Genomic DNA, 23076 nt, shown 5'->3' on the forward strand with positions numbered 1-23076 from the left:
CCTACCTTTTTAGAAGCTCCTCATCAGTATGATTAGGATCAAACTACCAACTCTGTTCAGGGCTCTGTGAGAGAGAAGGCAGATAAAGTGCTTGGTACTGTATCTGGCACATTAGGCCTTCAACTTGATGAGTATTATTTTAACTAATAATAAGCCAGATAGTTACCTATTTTCCTAGGTGAACTCATCCACTCCCAGTGAAAGACAACCCTCCAATTCTATTTAGGCTCAAACCTCTCTCATAAGCTCCAGACTACACAAATAGCCACTGGGTACTACACTTGAATTTCCCATGGGCAACTCAAATTCATTATAGTATGTTTTCCCTTCTCTATCGCCATACCATGTATTTCATGTTAAGGCTCCTCAATCAGTTTGGCCAAGCTAGAAATCTCTAAAGTTATCTTAGACTCAATCTTCCCTTGAACGTTCAATGAGACCTCAAGTTCTATTGGTTCTACCTTTAAGAGATCTCTGGAATCCGTCCCCACTTTATCCACATGGTCACTGCCTTAGTTTGGAAACTTAATAGCTCTTACCTGGATCACTGCAACAGCTTTATGAATGATTTTTGTCCCAAGGTTCTCACCTGTCCATTCTGTCTTCCACATTTATTGGAGGGCCCTACGTGATGGGGATTTTAAGAAATTATTAAATTATAAGTGTTAGATTCTCCCCTTCCCCCGAAAACTTTCTCTTTGGCTGATGGTCTCACCCTCCCCTGGAAAAGATCCTCTGCCAGTGCCACCTTTGTTCCATGAGCTCCGATTATGGAAAGTGAAGATAACAGGTGCAAGAATCACAGCCTTACCAGGCGAAAGACTCGTTTCAGTCCCACTAGCAACAGGAGCAAGAGTTTCTTATGAGAAAGGGAGGACTGAGAGAGCAGAAAGTGGAGTACGAAAGGGGAGGACCTTAGGCTTGATGTAGGGGAGAGCTCTGTGATGACGACTTGGGGGTTGCGGGTAGGGGCTAAAGACAGAGTTTGAGGCCAGAGTGAAAATGCGAGAAAAAGGGACAGAGATTTAGGTGCTTCTTTGATTTGCCAGAGTCACCAGTAAAGATCTGAACGACTATTATTTCTGCATGTGCTGGGACGGGACCATGAAAACCTCTGGGCTCTGACAGTTACATCTGGTTAAACTGCATGTTCCTGAGGATGAAGGCCCCGTGACATTTAAGGTCCTTGACCATCTGGTGCCAACTTCTCCCACCCTGTCCGCCCCTCCCTTCCAGCAAGCTTCACCCAGAACTGTCCTCCAGTCTGCATTTCTTCACACCTGTGTCAGCCCAGCGTGCTCCCTCTGCCTAGAATGGCCTCACCCTGCCTTTCTGCTGGTCACTTCCCACAGGCTAGCATCCAAAACTGCCAGCCCCCATTCCGTGAACTGGGATAGCCTCCTGCTGTCCAGGTCCAGGTTATCTGCAAGAGAGCGGAAGTAAAAAGTGTAAAGGGATTGAGTGATTGAACCTTTTCCTTGAGTGAAGGTTAAGGAGGACATCCAAAGTGAAAGGAGTTATCCACAGGGAACTTATTAAGAATGAGTTTGAGCAGTCAGCTGATCTAAGGACTGAACGGAAGTCCAAGGGGCAGGGCAGTGGGGACTGAAGCCAGACTCACTCCTTCCTGTAATGTATATGCACCTTTGCTCCAGTACACAAATCCGTTGCTTCCTTCATTGTTTTAAGCAACAAAAATAATTTGTAATTGATAAGAGTGATTTGCAAATGGTAAAACCGGCCAAATTTCTAGAGATGAAAGATTATGCTGTGCCTAATATCAAAATGTACTGCCAGTGAGGGAGGTCTGTAAAAGCAAGGAAGAAACCAGACCAGCTCTGGATTAAAAACTTACCTCTCTCCTCAGCATTCTGTAATAACTTAAATGGGAAAAGAATCTGAAAAACAACAGATACTTGTGTAACTGAATCACTTTGCTGTATACCTGAAACTAACACATTGTTAATTATACTCTAATATAAAATAAAAATTTTTTAAAACACACAAAAAACTTACCTCTAACGAAAACTGACCATATGCCATCAAACAGTACAAACAGAATGTATTTCTCAATCTATCAACTTCCCTTTGTTGACAAACCTACAGGGCAAGAATACAGTAGTGTTCACTGTTTACCCGGTTATTAATTTACCCAAGGCAAACCTTTGTGCCCAAGAACAGAAACATCCTAAGCCCTTAGAAGTTTTTAGGTGGTATGGAAGGGAAGCTGAGCTTCATAAGGGTGTCTGATGCTACAAATGAAGAAAAGTCAGACTAGATCGAAAAGGGTTTAGTATCACAACGAGGCAGAAACATGTAAAATATTCCATGCAGCCAACCTTGTTTATTGAGAAATCCTGGTTTTATTGCCCGTTAACATGTTTGCTCCACAAACTAATTTCTCATAAAGCAAAGCACAACTTTTTCTTATAAATAGTATAAATTATTTTATTTACAGAACTTGTTACAAAACAAATAGACTATATATTTCTTCTCTTTTAAATATCCAAAGTAATTTTCTATCCCTTGACATTTGTTCATGTTCTATACAGCAGCCAACACAAAGTCCAGCTGAGATGCTCTTGATTATGTGTACAAATGATCAACCTATTCACACATTTTAACACAGGAGATTGCTTTTATAACCAAGCTCAAAAACAGAAAACAAACAAACAAAAAAAAAAACACAGCAAAATGCTTTCAAGGCCCTACATTCATTCACACTGACAGTATGTAGCGCTCATTTAAATGATCTGAAAATGTAAAAGGTTTTGCACAAAATGTAAAAATGATTATTTTCTGCTAAACAATGAAACTTTTAACAATCATTTTCCAAAGCCCAACTTTTTCCCCCGCAGGACAGAATGGGAGATATTAAGAAATTCCTTGGCAACAGAACTCTCGCAGGAAGACAGCTGCCTTTATAAGTTACATTTTTCAAATTATACATTTTTTTCAATGTTCTCAGAGGTACTTTGTATTATATTTTTGGAATACAAAATATTTTAAATATTCTATCTTAAACTCTGCATTTCACCAGTGAATAACAAAACAGACACATTGTGTAAGTTGCTGGCTGACAAGAAGATTTGTAACCCTTGGTGCCACCGGGCAATCCATCACCAGTTGAATTCCTGTGAACCAAAAGGTCTTAATTTTAAAATACCTTATAAAATTACCAGCATTTGGTGGTTTTCAACTCCTCCCCTAAAATTTTAGTAACAATATTTAGGTGGAAAAAGCAAACTCCAAAAGTTCAACTGAACATTCAAGTCTTTTTAAAGTATCTGTCTAAGCTTAAAACTAGGTTCAGGCACTTTCAGTTTTTTTTTGTTTTTTTTTCCCCATTAGTTTTAATCACATCACATACTAACACACATGTGCTCAGGGCGCACACACACACACACGCGTGCACGCACGTGCACACACACACACTCTCTCACACATAAAACACTAACAAAAGAAAAGCAGTGTGTCACTTATTACATGTAGTCTATTGGGAAATCAGGCAACTAGGGAGAAGCAAACAATGCCCACTTCATCTGTATGAATCCACTCCCGAGACACTGAAAGGGACAAAAGACTTTCACAGAACAGAGGCATCCCTTAAACCGTAAAGGAGGCAGGTTCTAGAACTATTGGCTTGGCAGTGAACCACTTCAAATTATAAAAAGGTATTTACTTTTATTAATTAATAAATAAATACTAGATGATCTCAATTGTACCAAAACAGGATATCCGAAAAAAAGACCTGTGCAAAAATACATATTTAAATATGTACAATTCATTTTTAACAAAATATGTCTTCTCAAATAGGGATACTTCCATATTTATAATAGAACAAGAAATTCCAAAATAAAGATACAAAAGTAGGTTTTGTATAATTCTTTGTTCATCATTGCAGCATTTTTTTTTTTTTTGTAGGTTAAGAAAACTGCAGGAGTTGTCATGAAATTCTATTGGAAAGAATATAAAAATTATCTTGGTTTTAAATTGATACCAAAGTCTGTCTAGAAACAACCCAACCACTGCAAATTTGGTTTTTGCAAGTTAATTTAATTCAAAAAAATACTTGTACTCCCGTGTTTTAAATGGTCTTAATTGTTCATCATAATAAAAAGTAGTTGTAGGAGAAAATACAATATTTGAACAACAGTCTAAAATTTAATAGCACTGTTTAGGTCTGTTTGTGGCAGGCAGAAATCCAAAATGGCTAATTTCCTAACCCCGATGCTCTGTGTACTACCGGGAGACAATAATGAAATTTCAATTAAAACCTCAGTCTAAGAAATCAAATGATCAAGACTCGCTAATCTAAATATCTACATTATTCTGCATCAACCTGCTATCGTGGATCCTATTCACATCTTTCAGAACAACATGATCTGTCTATAAATTCCATCACTAAAAGCAACTTTATTTATAACCATCAAGTCCCCTTGGCTCTGAAAATAAATTCTACCCATACCCCATTGCACTTGTCACCAAGGAATCAACTAAGTACGTTCTGATTCCCTCTTACCTCCTTCTCTCCATCTCCTGGGATGAACAACCAGACTGACCTCTCCTAATGACACCAAACTGGCCCATCCGTGCTTTCTTCTTACAAGCTCTCTTACAGTATCATTTTTAAAACATTTACTGACTGATTGCATAATAGGTGAACAAGATACTGTTCTCCCCTTCCTTTAAAAAGAAAATCAATATTTTACATCAATTTATAGCTAAAGTATCTGAATAAAGTTTTTGTTACCTTACATAATAAGAATAGTTCTGTAGCAATTCACATTATTAGGCTGGTAACCAAGTATTTATTCATTCTACCTGTTGTTGACTTAAAATTCCCTGAAACTGAAGTTTGTAACCCAAGAATTGCAAGGAAAACGGATGCACTGACTGGCTCTGTCCCAGCCCCGCCCAGGGCCAGGATCAGAACCTTGGGAAATTTACCCTGTGTTCGGCAGCTTTGTGTGTTCTTCTAAGCAAAAGTGCCTGGCTCTCCTTTCAGGAGCTGTGGTGGTGGAATCATCTGTTAAAGGGCTCCAGCTCATCCCCTCAAATTCAATGACACCTTCTCAATCAATGACGTCTTAACCTATCAAGCTCTTCCTTTTGGGGTGGGGTTCTAGAAACACTATCCTGGAGGGTCTCTGAAACTCTCCGTGAGATGGCAGGCGTAAATCCCCAGAAAGGAGGTGTGACTGGGAGACACTACGCATGCATCCCGTCATCGCCGCATGGGCAGGTGTTCACAGTCACCAACGCCCCTCCCTGGGTGCCTGCTCCCCATCCCAACTGCATCCACATAAACATGTGTAGTGGCAGGAAGGGGTGTGCAGATACACACAATATGGGGCGTGCTCCAAGCGGAAATTTACACTTAGTCCCAGGACAGTATCCAAAGAAGAGGTTGCGGGTAATGCACCGAGTGCCTTGGAAACATTTAAGTATATCAATGACTTGGTGAACGACAGAGTCTGCTGCTTCCCAACTATTTCACGTTACAAAGGCAATTTTTAAAAACAGGAGACTGGGCAGGACAACCAACCTAATTGTATACTGTTTAACATGAAAACAAAAGTTAAAAAAAATTCAATCTCTTTGGAAATCTTGGAAAATTTTCCCCCATAGTGATTTCTGTCTACCTCCCCACCCACCAGAATTTGGCTTTCCATTATCAAAATTGTTTGCATTTGCATTTTCTTTAAAAAAAAAAAAATCACACAGAATTGCTTTTGTACCATGAAAAGTAAGCCTCTAAACTGGTGTATACTTGCTCTCTGGCCATCAATGGCTTTAAACCAGTTTGTACATTAGAAACTTCTGACGGCTTCTGATCCCAAATTACTTGCAAAAGGCTGGGCAAAAACACAGGCTCTTTTGTCACGGTGCCTCTCACTGACGTCCATATTCCATTCCCGGCACCTGCTATAAAAACCTAGCTGCAGACCCCCTTACTCCAGAGGGCTGCTTGGGGTGCAGCTCTGCTCGCCCCTGGGAGGTGTCTCCAGTTAAGGCGCCTGACTGCTGGAGAGGGACCTACACACGACAGGGTGAGGAAAGAACTAGGCAGGGAGAGGAGGGAGGGAGAAAAGTCTACAGTCACGCTCTTGCCAAGACACTCTCGCCAGCCAACCTCCTCCAAGAGTGGCTCCGTGAAATACTACAGGTTCAACAACGAGACAGGAACTTCTCACAGATTGTAGCAAGTAGTCCAGACCACTCTAACACTGATAAAAGCAATTCGGTGGCTGGACTTGATCCAGTGTCCTTTACGAGTACTCACTGCTACAGACAAAGCTTCAGGGACATCCTCGTTAAAACAACAGCCCGGCAGATTTCTACCCTCGAGGCCCACAGGAGGTTGGGAAAACAGACTCAAAGGCATCGTGGAGTCCAGAGTGCTGAGTGGAGGTGTAACTTGTCGTCAAAAGTGTCCAGATTATTCCTCCCCGTGCTATTTTCAGCTGTCAGGGACGTGCCTTTGGCTTTCAAAAAAGAGGGGGTGGGGAGACAACGAAAGGTAAGTAAGTGGCTGTACACGGCCCCGCCCTGATTTCTAAACAAGGTATTCCCGAGGCCACTGCGTCTCCACCAACTGGGCGATGCCAGGAGCAGGCAGCTCTAGAACTTGGCTTTAGCTTTCAAAAGCTTTCTGTGCCCTGGGGCACAATCCTTCTAAAAGACTGGCTTCTAGAAAACTGTCCAGAAGAGACACAGCCTGGATTTCTAGCTTAGAGAAAAGGCTCACATGTTTGCCTTTTGGTTCTATTTACTGATGCTGTTTCCTTGAAGGTATTCCAGGTTGTCAACTGAGACGTGAACAAGGTCAAATGGGCCACCACACAGGTGTGAAAACTCACACCCAAGGCCGTGCTGAGGCGGGGAGAGGGGACTCCGGCCTTCACAGTCCCACAGTGAGCTATTTTTAGGTCCTCGGTGGCAGAGCCCACGAATCAACTCGGGGGCTGGGCTCGCACCCAGCCCCATCTCCTAGGCTCCCCAGCAGGTCGCACTGATTCCGCTGTTGAGGGGATTCCAACCAGTTCAGTTATCTCTGCTTTAAAATCAGCTCCACGGAGAACAGCGAGCTCAGGTCCCTACTGGTCTAAGAAGCAGCCTTCTTTACAGCATTTTGGAGTCATGGGTCCCTTTGATAGTCTGAAGAAAGCTACAGGATCCCTCTTGCAGATAAATGATCACAGACGTAAAAATACGCAACATCTTGGGGGTTCATCCATCCTCTGATCTGTAGCCATGGGCCCCCCTAGAATTTGTGCAGCATAATAGAAAATATGCCACTGCAGAGGAGATCTTTCTCAAATACAAACTTAACATGAAACTGCTTTTAAGAACCCAAACTTACGCTGTTTGTCCTAGTGGGACACGGTCCCCGCCTAGACGGTGGAAATCAGAGGTGGCAAACTGGCAGCTCATGAGCCAAACTTCGCTGGCAAACGTGTGGGCTTCACCAGATCAAAACAAAACGAAAGACTACAGAGCTTTAGAAAATGGTCAAATTTCTCACGCAAGTCCAGATCAGCAGTTTCTCTTTGAAATTGGTAACAAGCTTCTGGGAGCAGCTGCTCTGTGTAGACGAGACTCCCACTCCCCCATTCCCCACAGACACTGTCACTCTCTGCTGCACCCACCCGGCCTCTTCCTCGCCTTCTGACACTGGCGGGCAGTAAGGTCCGCAGCGGCGTCTGCGTGAAGACGGCGCACTCAGTGACACTGGCGTGGGCATCCCGAGGCAGTGGGACATCCCTCCCGGGATTCATGTGAATCAGGAAACTACACCCAGAAGGGAGTTATTAAGGGATGGATTCTTACAGTGTTTGCACTGTGTTTTTATGCTTATCATTAAACTAGAAGGAATAACTACAAATCAAGAAGGTTTCACTTGTCCAGGAACCCCTGTTCAAAGAGACCCAAACAACACACGAATAGCCCATATGTATCTGTGGCTCAGAGAGAAGAATTGAAGCAGCTGCTACCTAAATTTGTGCATAATTATTTTCCCCATACCTTTGGCACTGAGTATTAATTCACACAGATATTGGAGGGAAACTTCTATCACATGAAGAAACTTCTTGGTATTTTCTGGAAAAGTTCTAGCCTGGCATTTAAGTTCAGTTTTGAAGATGAGGAAGGGAAAAAAACAAAACAAAACAAAACAAAAAAGAGGCTCACATTTTAAAGTAGGGCTCTGGGGGTGACACCGCTGAAATTCCTGCTTGTAAGCAAGGACAGGAGGTATCCTGCTGAATGAAATAACAAGATGAGAGAGGACCTGGACAGAAGAGAAAGGGAGCTGGAGGAAGCGGCCACAGAAGGGAAGGCCAGGAGGAAACAGCAGCAGGGGAAGAGTGGGGAAAAGACAAGACACCGCCTGAGAAAGCCACGGTCAGAAAGGAATCCGAAGGCCAGACAGCCCTTCTCTACAAGTGGGTCACGTTCAGATTTCTTTTCAATCTGTTAACTTAAACAAGATTTTAGTCTTCTGCTCTGCCCATAGTAAATGCTGTTTTCCTGCCTCCTTGGAAAACAGGGAGGAGAAAAAATAGGCAGAGAATTAACAAGAAAATTAAAATTCTGAAATTCTTTGATGGGAAAAATATTAAACGGTCTCTTTCAAATTTAAATCATCCCTTTCTAGATCAGTCTGATTTTAGCCCAGCTTTCTTCAGAAAAACACACCGAAGGACCGCTCTCCGGGGAACACGGCCCGCCGGCCTCCGGGAGGGGTCTGCCGTCACGCACGACGGTGTCCGCAGCACTGGCCGCCGAAACGCACTTGTCGCGGCCCCCTCACCCAGGAGCGCCCTCCGGGTCATCACAGAGTCAGGCAGAGAGGAGGAGCCTGTTTGGCCTCCATCCGGCCACCAACCCCCCCCCCCCTTATCTTAAAAGGCCCCGCAAAGCTGGACACCGGCTTTTAGGCAAACCCACCAACCCGACCACACAGGTCTCCGAGCTGACGGAAGATCTCACGGGAGGGGCCACGGGCCTCCCCATGGGGCTCCCAGGCCCTGTCCTACCTGATGCAGGAGGGAGCTGTTTGCCAGTCCTGGCGGCCCCGGGCTGGGGCCCGCGTGCTTCACGTGGACGTTGTTCACGGCCGGCAGTTTGGCCACCTTGGTGGGCCTGCCGCTGCTGCTGTTGATGCCGCTCGAGCCAGGCGAGCACTTTCTTTTCTTGCCTAGGAGCTTGTCCAGAGGAGTGTGTGGGTGGGAGCAGGCGCCGTGAGAGCTGACGGGCAGCTCGCCAGCCTGGTGCACGAAGGGGCCGAGGGAGAGTGTGGAGTCGCCGCTGTTCACCATCACGCTCATCCTCTTGATGGACTCGCCGGGGCTCCCGCCGGGGGCGCCCCGCCCGGGCTGCTCGTGCCGGCCGCTCACCGAGTTCGCTCTGCCGGCCACACAGTTGAGGCCGACGCCGTGGGGAGAGGCTACCGCCGCGGGGTGGGGAGGCCCAGGGTGAGCCACACAGTTTTTCCTAAAAGACTCCATGGAATGAGAAGAAGAGGAGGAGGAGGAGGAGGAGGAGGAGGAGGAGGAGGAGGAGGAGGAGGAGGAGGAGGAGGAGGAGGAGGAGGAGGAGAGGGGCGGGACTAACAGCGGGGAAGTGTTTTTGCGTTTCTTTCCTGAGCCGCCGCTGCCGGCACTGCTAGTCGCGTGGTGACAGTTAGTGCTGTTACCAGAAGACTCCTTGGGCCTTAAAGACTTGCTAGATTTCAACTTCTGAGGTTTCCTGGCCATGGGGGAGGAGGGCACAGAGGACAGGCCGGAGGGCGTGGAGGGGGAGGACGAGGAGGAGGACAGCTGTCGGGACTGCATGCTGCCCACGGGATCCACGGCCCCGGAGGCGGCGGGCTGTGCGTTCAGCGTGGTTCCATGAGCGGGTACCGACTTGCTACTGGGGGAGACGCAGGCGGACGAGAGCGGGACCGGGGAGGGGGACACGGTGGCTGCCGCCAGGTGGCTGACCCCACAGTGTGCTGTGGGCACAGAGTTCGTCCGGTGAGGAGCACGTGTGGAGACGGGCGACGCGGCACCGGGCACTGGCGGGATCTTCCTGCGGAACAGAAGAGGGGCCTGAGCAACGTCCACCACTGCCCTTCGTGGCAACTTTCAGGACACTCCCTTCACCTCTGGCACTCAACACACCCCTTGGTCACAGGGATCGCGCTGAGATGCTGGGCCACACAGAGGGTCACTTTTCCCCTTCAGATTCTTAATGCCTTCCTGCGCTCTGAGAACAACGGCCTGTAAGGCCGTGTGCCTCACCGGTGCTGCGGCCGTAGGTACGTACCCCGCACCCTCCCGTCCGGCACCCCGAACTCCATGATCCTGGCTACTGATCTTCCTTCAGTTCCGAGACCAGGCCGTGAAGCGAGACCCTGTGTATCTTCCGCCTACAGCACTCTCACCCCAACTTCTGCTTACCCTTCTGTTTCAGCCCACCATCACTTTCTTAGGAAAACTGTCCTGACCGTCCTGACTCGCTTCGCTCCCGCACTGCCCCCTGTTCCCAGACTTTGGAAGAGTCTGGTAGTTTTAACGTGGGACCGATGATCACTGTCTAGCATCTCTGCAGACGGAGCAATCCACAGCTGATTTACCACTGTCCATCCAGCACGGTGCCTGGCACACAGAAGGCGCTCAAACGCTGAGAGAACTCATGAACGAACGAGGGAAAAGGAAGGGCACAACTAGTTACTAACAACTGCTAGGTCCCAGCTACTGGCCTCAATGCCTGTACAAGGGAACAAAGCCCCCAAATCTCAGGGGGACTTCTGGTCACGGTGCACTAACACTGTGTTCTGTTTACAATATTTGGGTAAAGTATGTATTCAAACACTCAAACCAGGGAGGACCCCCCCCCACCCCGGCTTTTATTTTAGCTCCGATTTTTAAAATGTGATGGCGCCAAAATCTCAGAAACCCCAATGGCATAATAAACCCTGAGGTGGCAAACAGCAAACGGCCTGACTGGAAGCCAAGTGCCAAGACTGCCCGGCTCCCGGCCTCCACGGGCAGCTCTGGCTGATCCGGGCGCCGCACCAGCGGGGGCCGGGCTCCTCACCCTTCAAGTGAGAGCGCTGGCCTAGACTGCTGCCCAAGGGCTTTCCACATGCGTTTTGAGAAGGACTATAGCTATTAATAAACGGAATTAACAACTGCAAGTGTGCGCACCAGCCTTAAAACTCCCACTCAAGAGTGTGGCTCTGGCCCTAAGTCAGTGCTTCCCAACTGCGGCTGCACGTCAGAATCACCTGTGGAGTTGAGGCCACACCCAGACGGGCCACACCAGAATCTCGGGGTGGGGTCCAGGCGTCAGTAAGTTCTAAACCTCTCCAGGAGATTCCAGTGTGAAGCCAAGGCTGAGAAGCCGGGCTCTATCCCCGTGCTACTCACGAAGGATAAGCACTGACATTACCTGAGAGGCTTACTAGAGATGCTGAGTCCCTGGGCCTCACCCCAGACCTCCTTCATCGTGCTGTGTATCTCAACAAGATCCCCAGGGCAACTGGCACCTGTGAGAAGCTCTGCTCGAAACGCAGCACAGGGGCTCCGGCTCCCTGGGCGCACTGGCTTCTCATGGCCACCAGGTGGCTTAGGAAGACGGGCCTAAGGGCCAGCCTGCTACAACCAAATCCTGTGAAAAGGAAAGGCTTCCTTCCATAGGGGCAAGGATGTGGACCTCTCTGGATGACATGACTGGTTTCTCTTAAAAAAGCTCTTTTAAGTCATTTCTTACCTTCTGCATAAAGAAGAGACAAAAAAAGAAGAGGTAGTCATATTGACCTGTGTTTGCACACATGAACTCAGAAACGCGAGCAACGGATAAAACTGCTTCTGTCTGTGAGGAGTGGGTAGAAAACAGGAGTATGGGGGCCAGGGGGACTAAAACTTTTCACTGTATGCCTCTTTATATTCATGTTTCCTTTTTTAGCCAAGTGACTTTATTATCAATCTAAAAAATTAAATTAGAAAAAGGAAAACCCAAACCACAAAACCTTTTGATCACCATCCCAGCCCTTCCGTAGGGGAAGTGCAATAGTGGTCCCCAGTCACAGCACGCAAGCAGCGGTCAGAACTCACAGGAGCTTGCAAACGGCCTTTTGGGTCGTGGCCATGCTCCAGAGGAAGAGCTGGTCTACTTTCACTGCTGCCCAGAGACTCCACACACTGAAGATAACTGACTTCACTGCCAGGCTGAAATTGCACCTCCACTTATCCCGAAGTTAACCACAGTAACTAAAGGGTATAAGGGGCCGAGGAGAGTGCTGCCGGGGCTCTCTGCAGAAGGGAGGACTTGCGGCTGAGCCAGCAGGATGGGACCTGGCCGACTTCAAGACTTTCCTTGAGTGCCTCAAAGATGCCACCTGGAGAACAGTTCTCTTCTGGGTGAGAAGCACCGGCGCCCCCACTCCTGTGCCGGCAGCACTGGCCTCCTCAAGCACCGGGCCCCGCACCTCTCTGCAAGCCCCTACCCGCCCCAGGCCGTGTGCCAGCTCATCACTGAGTGGTCCGTCTGTCTCTGCCGAATTGACTTTTTCAAAACCAAAGGTCATGTCAACAGAAAGAACGGTTTCCTCCTCACTGGGCGCAAGTGACGGATGAGGCGGTGAGCCTCTGTCAGAACAGAGGGACACAGACAGTGGAGTCAGCTTCAGGATCCTGCTTCTTCAGAAGCTCACAGCACACAGAAGAAAACCTCTCCAACACAAGCCATTAGGAACCGAAACTCTCTCAACCCAAACCACTGGCCATAAACCACTTACCAATATAATGGGGATAAAAATTCTGAGGACCCTTCTAAACCCTTAGGAGTACATTAAACCCATAGTTCTGTGAGCTCAACGAGCTCTCCAGGTCCCGCCAGGTAAGAAGCTGAGATTTCATGCATTTTAAAGTTTTCTGATATGAGGCCACCCCCCAAAGAATCCCAACAAACCACTGCCCAAGTCTGTCTCTGGTTCAGAACACTGTTCCTTGGTAAAGGTTCTTATCTAGTAAGAACCAGGAAGAAACATGAAACAAAGCAGAGTAACACTGCTCTGGGGCTGGGCTTCACCGTGAACAAGTGCAAGTCCTATTAACGACCATGGGGATGGTTCTCTGGATTTTGGACTACCCGAGGTCTCTGACAGCTTCCTCTGACTATATCAGGCAAGCAAAGCAGAGAGGCAAAAATAGATGTACTCGCAGAGCCCACTCAGGGAGGCACTAGTAACTGACGCCCAAATGGAGGGTTTGGGATGACTATTATTGGACAGCCCCCTTTAGCAAAGCTCAGTGCTTCCCGAAGTAGGTTCCACCAAACACTAGTCCCCAGGATGCTCCCCTAAAAGAGGTTCCCAGGTCAAAAGAGCCTGGGAGACAGTCCGCATTATACACGATATCCTCTGCTTTGAGAGTCACAATGGACCGTGCCCATTAAAGGCTTTGAGAAGTCCTGCAGTAACAAAAACTACTTTACTTCAGGAAAGGCTGAGCTAATAAACCTTTCGGGCCACGGAACTGTTCTTCCACTTAACATCACGTTGGGGAAACGGCATGCCTAAGGCCACACGAGACGATCGTCTTGCTTTCAACTGTAAACCAGAGCGAATGGCTCCTTTCCCTAACACCCTCGGCAGCTCCTCAGGGCCCTCAATCAATTTCAGCGTCATGTGACCTCTCGGATCTCCTCTTGTTCCAGGAACTTTCTTGCTCTTTCTCAAACAAGCCACGTTCTTTTCTGACTCAAGACCTTCGCACACACGGTTCTCCTTGTCTGGAACCCACTCCTCCCCGCCAGCCCCACGGCTGCTCTTTCTCATCCATTCGTCTCAGCTCAAGGGCCCCTTAAGACGGGCTCTCCATGAATCCCTCCGTCCTGTTATTTTCCCATCTCAGCTCTTAGGTGGGTCCAAACCCTGGCTCCACCTCTAACGTTCTGTGTGACCTTGCTTCTCAGTTTCAATATCTGTAAAACAGGAATAATCCAGGCCACCTGACACAGCAAGGTGTGAAAATTGTATTTGCTAAGGTGCCTGGCCTACAGTAGTCTCAGTAAGTGCTACAGGTTATTACCGTTTCTGTTATCTCCCTTATGACAAGCTATGATCTCTATGTTCTGTTGACTGGCTTTCGCATTTCTCCCCGACCTAGAAGGTGAGCTCCGTCCATCTGGGAGTCCCTCGGCCTGAAACCCCAGCACCGAGAACAAGACACATTTGCTCCAAGAGTGAGTGTACGAATGATGAGGGCCCTTCCTCCAAGGCTGGTCAAAGGCCACGTGTTCATCTCAGAGACCATGACCTTCATTGAATCAGCTCCATAAGAAACAAAGAGGATGCAGCCCTGGTGTGCTACCCGCCCCCAGAGGCGGTGGGACGGGCACTCACTTCCACAGCTGCGCGTTCAGATGCTTCTCCACCATGAGGTTGAGGGCGCAGCGAAGCCGGTTCCACCTGGAGTCAAACACGTAATAGCCTCTTCCAATCTGCCGGCTCCCGAATGTGCAAAACTGCGAGAGAGAGAGAGCACACGCTCAGACTCGCTAACTCCGAGGGCGTGCGGCCCGGGAAGGAGCGGCGAGGACAGACGGTGCTTACTGAGGACCGAGGGCTGTGAAGCACGAGTGTGACAATGCCTAGCCCTGAGTGTCATGGAAGAGAACGGGAAGAGCAGGAGATGCACCCGACCGAGTGCATGCTGCCTCGGGGCGCCCTGCTCTGAGCTGCACTCGCACCTTGACCTCGCCCCGCATGGACCGGAGGGCATGCCCGGGTCCCCGGCGCGCCCCCCTGCAGTGCCCTGTCCCTGCGGCGTGGGGAGGGTTGGCGCGGGGGCGGATGTGGAACTTACAGATGCTGGCTGAGGATGATGACCTGAATAATGACAGTCCAGTTTTTCAACAGACTCTTCTTTGTCATCGCCTTCTCCCTCCTCACTGGATAACCGAGAAGCTGGCTCAGTGGCAGGCAGGGGAGGGTGTGGAGATTCATGGACTGGAGGCGGGTCAATGGGGGCACTCCCACCTTGCTGAGCAGGACAGCCTGGAGGCCTTGGTGAGTAGAAAGTGCAGCACTGATCAGATCACATCACATGTCTGGGAATCAGCCGCCTTAACTCAGATACAACAATGTATCCAAAACCATCCGGGGAGGTCTGGGCTCCACCACTAGCACTAGGGACACAGATGCTGATCCAGGGGGCCTGGGAGTGAAGGGTCCTCTCTCCCGAACCGCGCGATGTCAAATGCAGCTATCTGCCCGGTCTAACCAAAGTAACTTATAACCACTTCTCTATTCCATAGCCACCTCGTCCGCCTCCTATTCTCCCCAAAGAAGGCGAAATACATGTGGAATTTAAGAGAATTCTTTCTTTGATTCCTGTTCAAATTTCATCTGGAACTGGGTTACTAAGGCAATCAATGAGGTAATTGATAATATGCTCTAAAATAACCTAAGAGGGACAGGAGGTGATAAAAGAAGGTAGCTTTACCATTTTATGTGGGTAATCTAGAGTATGTAACTCAAGGACAGCAGTGTGCTTTTCCAACACACATAAAGGCCTGGTGTTTCTAGGCTTAAGCCTATTTTTTAATAGATGGAAAAACTTTAATGAAATTGCCCAAAGAAAGGACTTGCTAAGGAATCGACAGCCTGGGCCTGGCCACATCCTCGGGCACCTCCTCTGATCACTCCTCCAACCGTGTTGTTCGGAAACCAGGGGGCCCATGTGGGGACAGGCTCACGTGCACACTCAGGTTTCCAAGAGGGAGGCACTTCCATCCCTCATGTGACCATTTCAAGAATCAAGACACGTGAGGGTAAAAGGTTAATCAAGCAACAGCACCCAAGGGTTGGCACATTCCTAAGCAGAAGCCCTCGGCCCAGACTCAAAACCCTCGTTCTCTATGACTTTCTTTTTCCCTTCTTTCTGGAAAGTGGGTACCAAGTCCTTTACTTCAACTTGGTTAAATATACAAGCACGCACACACATATATTCAGCCCACCATCACTGTCTCCAAGGGATGTGTCTAAGTTCTGACCTGCTGCTCACTACACAGCTCAAATGACTAATACACACTTGGGCCCCCAAATGAATGAATGAAAAAACATGTTGTAAATGGATGCTGTAAAGACTCAGGCTGAATGCCTGTCCCCAGCAAGAATCCCAACTGCTGTGTTTTGCAAGAAGCAAGACAAATGAATGGGAAATGGCTGCCAAAGCCATGTGAAACGTTCCCATCACTAACTTGCGGGCAGGATCCGGGCTGCAGCCCTACTCAACAGGGTCAGGAGACACCAAACGCTGAGCAGGGGCAGAACAGATAATTCTAGCTTTACTCTGCTGCTTGCATTTGGCCACAAACAGCCCTGGTTGAAACTCAGTGATGAACGTTTTTTTTTCTTAAAGTAAAACCCCATTAGAAAAACATCTCTTCTCGTAGCGAGCCTGACGTCTGTCCTCGACATCACGATACACCGGGGCTCTACAGTCTGCACGTCTGTTCTCTGAAAGAGGGAGGGAGGGCTGGAGGACGTGGCTTACCTTGGAAGACTAGGGGTGTGAGGTTTAGGTTTACTAGCTACGAAAGGCTTCGATTCGGAAGGAATCACTCCGTGAGGGTTTTGGTGTGGCTCCTGTGAAGCTCTAGGAGGAGTGGGATGCGGGTCCCTGAGAGGCTGCGTTGGTTGCTGAGAGTCCGGATGGCGAATCGATTCCTTTTCCCTGGTTTTGTTTTTGTGCTCGGCTAACAACACATCGAATCGTTTTCTTCTACCCTGGACAGCCCTCCGCTGGGTTAAGGAATGTGTCTACAGACCAAAAACAACAACAACAAAAACAAACAACCAGAAATGGAGGAATCTCAGTAATAATCTTTTCTGCCATACATCAAAAAATACCAATGCCAATAAAAAAGCAATTTGGACCATTAGCTTAATCAAAGGCTGCTCAGTATCCGATAGGCTAAAAATCTTAAAGAGTATGATTTTTTTTCCCTAATAGTTAGAAGCAGAAATTCCAGGCTCCAAATGTATAAGAACCTGGTGATGTAATTTCCACCAGAAGAAAGAAGAAATGTTAACCGTGCCACCAGGTATGTAACTGGGGGGCAAACAGTAGATACAAACAGGTAACAGGTCCTCGTGTTTTGTGCCACAGGAACAATTCATTGATCAGAGCTGTTACCAACTCCGCTAGAGAAGTCCCCTTTGGGCCATTCAGAGTTTTGAATGTTAACAGGGAAGAAGCACTTATTCCATAAAATACGTATCACAAAGTCTTCTTTCACTAACTGCCAGAGAGTAAAAATTAAACACAACTGTTTCTTTATTCCTGTGGCAATGCTACACAGAGAGAGAAGGGCTCACAGCATCCTGGAGACAGGCCGAGGGAGACCTGGGGGGATTAAAGAGTAAGAGGCCAAAAGAAGACAGGCTGTGCACAGGGAACGACGCAAACCAGCATGAGTCCCTATCGAAAGACACTCACTACGGAAAGCAAGACAATGGGATAGCATTTTTGGATCCAGAGACAATGTCTAACCTCAGAATTTAAAAATGGTCACATTCTTTTTTTTTTTATTGGAGTATAACTGCTTTACAGTGTTGTGTTAGTTTCTACTGTACAATGAAGTGAATCAGCTATATGTATACCTAGATCCCCTCCCTCTTGGACCTCCCCAAAACGGTCACATTGTTGAGAAATTTGAAATTACTCTTGAGAAGAAGAATGATCAAGTAAACCTGACCACTCCATACTGCTTAGGGCCTCCGTCTGTAAAGAAAAAAATGCAAGGAGCCACTAACCACAGCAGCCCCAAATCACACCTCCCAAATATGAGTTCATCTACATAAATCCTTCCCTCTTCTATGTTACAACAATACTACAAATGATACTTTCTGTGTGTTCATTATACACACATTATACAAATGTATTGCTCTAAAGGCTTACATGTTCGCTACAATTTAAGGGATTTTAAGGGGAGTTAGGCTTCTAATTCCCTTTTGCGGTTCAATAACATAACCTACGTCCATACCACATATACTGCAAACTATGTTCACCCAAAATCTAACCTGGCACACAGATCGTTAGAAAAATGTGTTGAGCTTCTTTTTAAGATTTTACTTGGTTTTCTTTAATATGTAATATATCCACAAGAAAGTAACCCTAAGTGAAGACAAGGACCTTTGTTTTGTTCAGTGCTGTACCAACACCTAGTACGGCACCTGGCACGCCATAAATGCTCCAAACAAAAACCAGATAAAAATAATGGCCCCCCAATACATGTTGAATGAACAAACGAATATACGTCACTGGGGGTCCACCTGCCTGTCTCTCCAGACAGATGATACAGAAGCCTCTCCTCACCTTTGCATGTCCCCTGGTGCCTAGCGCGGGAAGACCAAGTGAAGAAAGTAGGCAGAGACGATCAGTGTTTTCCCAGCTTGGTTTGAAGAGTACATAGCCTTTGCCCTGAGCTCTGAAGAATCTTCCAGCCACAACCCTGATGCCCCCTCCTCGCCATCAGAACTCTGTGGGGCGCTGCCCAAGGCGCACAGGATAAGGAGCAGCTGCACGGAGGCCCGGGGCGCTGCACGCTCTGACACCCCTGCTCCCTGCTCCTCTGGCACCAGGTGCCGCCTCCTCCTCCTGCGCAGCCTCCTGGCTGCCCTTCAGACCCTAAGCTGTTTGTCCTGCCCCGTCCCAGAGCCTTCGCAAAGGTTGTCTCCTCTGCCTCTCCCACCCCTTTCTGCCCAGACAAATCATATGGATTTCAGCCCAGTATTCCTACAGCAAAGGAGCCTGCCCTGACTCAGTTCCCCTAGCGAAGGCTGTCATTACACAGGCCTCTCTTTTTTATTACCCATCAGTGGTAACTTTTACAGTTACTTGAGTCATTACCAAGTTAATCTTCATCTCTTCCATTAGACTGTAAGCCCCAAAAGGGTAGGAGCCACGCCTTGATTTTGTTCAAGCCTGTATCCTCTGAGGCCCAGAAGGAGGTCTGTGCCCGCAGATGTGTGCAGTAAATGCTTCTACCCTGAGAGGAGCCCAAATCTACTTGCATGGAAGGCACAGAGGACACAGAACACTGGACAGATGAGGAAGTGAGGAGGGGACAGTGAGGGTGGCAGGCAGACGACAGAGTGACAGGAGTGGGCAGCAGTAGATGCCCTGACAGCAAAGAGAACGGACAACGTCCTCAGTCTAAGACAGGAGAGATCTGGGCAGCAGCGTGGGGGACGTTCAGCTGGGTCTTTGACATGCAAGACCCACCGCTTGCATGTCAAGCATTCCAGTGTGTTTATTAGCTCACCGCTGAATGGATTCGGGCCGCAGCGGAGCCAAGGAGAGGGAGAAGCACTGACAAACAGGACACGGAAAGAAAGTAAGGGTGTTCTGTGCAAGGGCAGGCCAGCCACAACGCTGCACGTTCTGCCAGCGCTATGCCGAACTCACGGCGTGCCTGGATGAGGATGCATGCGAACGCAAAGACAGGCTTAGCGCCCTGCTACAGACGGTAATGACACCCTTAACAGGACACGTGGAGAGCATACACGACTTGAAAAGGAAGATGGGGGAAAAATGCAGGATCGACACAAAGCCAACGAAGGTTCAGGAAGAAGGCTGGTCAAATTCCTTGCAGATTCGGAGTTGATAAAGCTTTTGGTTCACCAGCATGCCTCACAAATGATTAAAAAAGAGCACCCTGGGTAAAGCAAGCATCCTTCATTGACCACAGGTTATCACAATACTGAGAAATTTATGTTTCCGAGAGCCAGGTAGGCAGGAAGAGAGCAGAGAGGGGTTGGCAGTGTGACACGGCGTGGAGCAGGGCTGAGGCACACACTCACAAGTTCCCTCGGGGGCAGCTGAACAGGACATGGTTCTACAGAGCTCAACTGGCTACTGTCAAACAACACACCACTCGATGTGTCCAGTTAATATTATATAAAACAAAGCAATCTGTCCTGAGGAGTTTTTAACCTAGAGATTCAACGGTGCAATTGGAGTGGGGATGACCGTCTACCTCTGAAATAAAATGCAAAATTCAGAATATATATGTGTATATATGTTTTCCTCTGGGAAGAGAATCCATAATTCTTTAAAAATTAGGTATTTAAAGGTGCTTTTGACCAACCTGGTTCCTCACAAGATTCAGTACCATTGTTGCAAGATAAAATCCACACGCTAAAATTAAATTAGAAATTTAAATTAAAGTAAGAACTACCGAGAAATAACGTTTCCCGTTTCTGAAGATTTTAACGTTCCTCTACTGTTTAGGGCTGGAGTGGAGTCTGAATTTCTTTATTCAAACATAATCTTTGGTAAAACTTAAAATAATACATCAAAAATTTTATTAATTTTTAGAGAACAACACTAATTTTTATAATTTTTAACCTCCTCCTTTAAACAAGGGTTTTAAAATTACTTCAAGGCAATGATTCTTAATACTTTTTGAACCCTTCTGCAGGGTGGCTGGGGACATAAGCCTTTATGCTCATTTATGAAGGGGGTCTACTGAAGCCAGAGGCCACCCCATGTCAACCCTTATTTTATAGCAAATATACTGCCTTCTCACTAGCATACTGGCATTTCAAAGGAAAACTCAGGATAGAAAGGGGGAATCTTTACATTTTCTTGGGTTTTACATATACATTAGATTATGTGGTACCTAGTATTTTTTTTTTAGAACTAAAAAAATAAAGCTATCTCAAAGTCACAGATATTTTTAAAGTAGCTGTAAAATTGAAGAACCAGAGATAACACAAACATTTTAAGAATATTCACATATATGCAAAGGAAATTTCTGGACTCATTCCAAGTCAGTACAATTTAAACCACAGTAAAGGGGAGCCTCTCAAATTTCTATGAGGAAATATTTTAAAAAGCTTTGAAAAATAACAGATTGATTAGGAAAAAACACCATTCCCCTGGATACAGTAAGGCTCACTGGAGGCAAAACCCCTCTTAAGATAGCAGTTTGTAACAACAGGCTCCACGTTTTCTGAACTTGAGGCGTTCTTCATCAAAACGGAGTCATTCCCTCACTTAAAAATTCAGAACAATCCTCAGAGCAGATGCCCTGTGAGTGAGAGACGCTTGGGGAGCAGTGCTGCACAGCCCAGGTCCCCGAGCTTCCTGGAGCATCGGGCTCTGCCCAGGAGCCCCCTACCTTGCATGTCAAAGACCGGGTGCAGGGCTTCTTGGTGTCGAGATCGATGACCCCACAGTGGATGTCAGGATCAAACTCCCTTTCTGTCAAAAGCACACAGACATTACAGTGGGCTCAAACGCTGCTTCATTTATTTTGAAAATAATAAAATAGGAGAAATCTGAGATTCTCCTATCTCAGACCAATTATAACTTGAAGCAAATCTATCACATTATCAATAAATATAAAATATACAAAGTACGAACGAGCGCCACTAGAAAGCCACAACATCTCTAAGAGAGTGGGGACTCTCGCCACCAGATGACAGGAAAGAGACTGTTTAAGGCAGCATTACTCATTACTCCATTTAGGAATACCCCACTAGAAAGCTACTTTTACGTCACCTACCCACACACGTGCACTTTAAAACCAAGAATGAAGAGCTCAAAGGCACTGCTTAAGGAACTTCATCCTAAAGCTGAAGTTGGCCAGTTTCAAAAAGAGGACTTACAGATAACAGTTGATTTGCTCTCCCAGGAATGCCCAATTAATACAGAAAGAAATACTGAGAGAAAATATGAAGTTACCTGATAACCTCTTATTTAAAAATTTCCTGTTATTGGAGTTATCTTCTGACTTCTTCTCCAGCGTAGGCGGTGCAGGAAGCCCTTTGCCATTCAGAATCTGTCCAGGCGAAGGCAAGGTTGGCTTTGGTATTGAGGGGCAGTTAAGGCCAGGCTTGACTGAGGAACTCACAGCAGCAGGACAGACTGGCCCTACCGCAGATTTCAGTAGTGCGCCATCCATCTTCGGAGGAATCTTTTCCACTTGGACAGAGGGCGTCATGCTGTCGTAGGGGGAAGTGAGAACACCAGCACCTGAGTGCCCTGGCAGCCCAGGGTGACTGGTGAGCCAGAGGGACGAGGGCAGAGCCTGGGTCTACCTGTGCACCGTGCAGAGCTAGGCTCCCAAAGGTACACATTATGAAAATTTGTTAGGGCTACGCAGAAAACTCAGTAAGACTTTTACTCAGTCTGTAAGCCCTTCTGGAGCAGCAGAAAGCTCCAGCGGAACCATCAAATTTACCTGGTCTATCATCATTCCAGAACAAGCCTACACATGAGCCCGTTACCCAATGTAATTCCTGCAAGAAGCAAAATATGAAAAGGTCTAAAAGGACCAAAGACTGTGGCAGGACCTTTAGAGGATATCTTTTGAGAGCTGTCACTTTTAAGAAATGATCCACCAAAATAAAGTAAAATGAGTGAGCAGCGAAAAGAACAACTGAAACTAGAGAACATTTCCAAGAAATGTCACTAAGGACTTGGAAGAACTCAAATGTCCCTAACAATGTATCTCCAAGAAGAGGCGCTCTGCCTCTGTCAATGAGGAAGACCAATGTTTAATTAGGATACGATGTGTCACTGACGTGGTAATTCTCCAGTCCCTGAAAAAGGAAGGTTTCTCCATAGGAGCCTGGACTCTAAGTGCCTGGCACTCAGCTGGTGAGCACTGAATACCTGTATCACTAACCAAGAACTGACTTTTTTCTGGAATCTTACTGATACTGTCATTTGGGTGGCAAATGTTGGTACAAAGCTGACAGTTAGCCTGGTCCCCGTCTAAAGCCCAGCTACAGATAAAGAAGATTTGGATTGATGAGGTTTTATAAACTTCGCCCAGTGGAGTCAGTGCTCTAACAGCTGTTAAGCGGGCAAATGACTTACACACTGTACTGGCATTTTCTTTGGCTCTCTGACAGCTCCAGGAACGAAAGCCAAGCTTCCTGTACTTGCACTTCTGACAGATGAGCAGAGGCTGCGGGCTTAGCAACCAGGACAAATACCACCAAACAGCTGTACCTGGAACAGCCCAACAGCAGCAGAGACACTGCAAGATGCCACGGCCTCT

General features: G+C 47.1%; 1 protein-coding gene across 1 annotated transcript in view; it reads right to left on the reverse strand.

Annotated features, from left to right (window-relative positions):
* Nucleotides 1-2113: 2113 nt before the first annotated feature.
* The window catches only part of ATXN7 (ataxin 7), an 87312-nt gene continuing 66349 nt past the window's right edge, over nt 2114-23076 (reverse strand). Inside the window, 9 exon segments of the mRNA XM_057554953.1 lie at nt 2114-6488; nt 8194-8215; nt 8217-8261; nt 9042-10077; nt 14399-14520; nt 14862-15060; nt 16554-16819; nt 21187-21269; nt 21753-22012. Of these exon segments, the coding sequence (XP_057410936.1) occupies nt 6379-6488; nt 8194-8215; nt 8217-8261; nt 9042-10077; nt 14399-14520; nt 14862-15060; nt 16554-16819; nt 21187-21269; nt 21753-22012 (2143 nt within the window). The 3' untranslated portion in view covers nt 2114-6378.

This window comes from Balaenoptera acutorostrata, chromosome 10 (genome assembly GCF_949987535.1).
Source record: "Balaenoptera acutorostrata chromosome 10, mBalAcu1.1, whole genome shotgun sequence".
Taxonomy (NCBI): Eukaryota; Metazoa; Chordata; class Mammalia; order Artiodactyla; family Balaenopteridae; genus Balaenoptera; species Balaenoptera acutorostrata.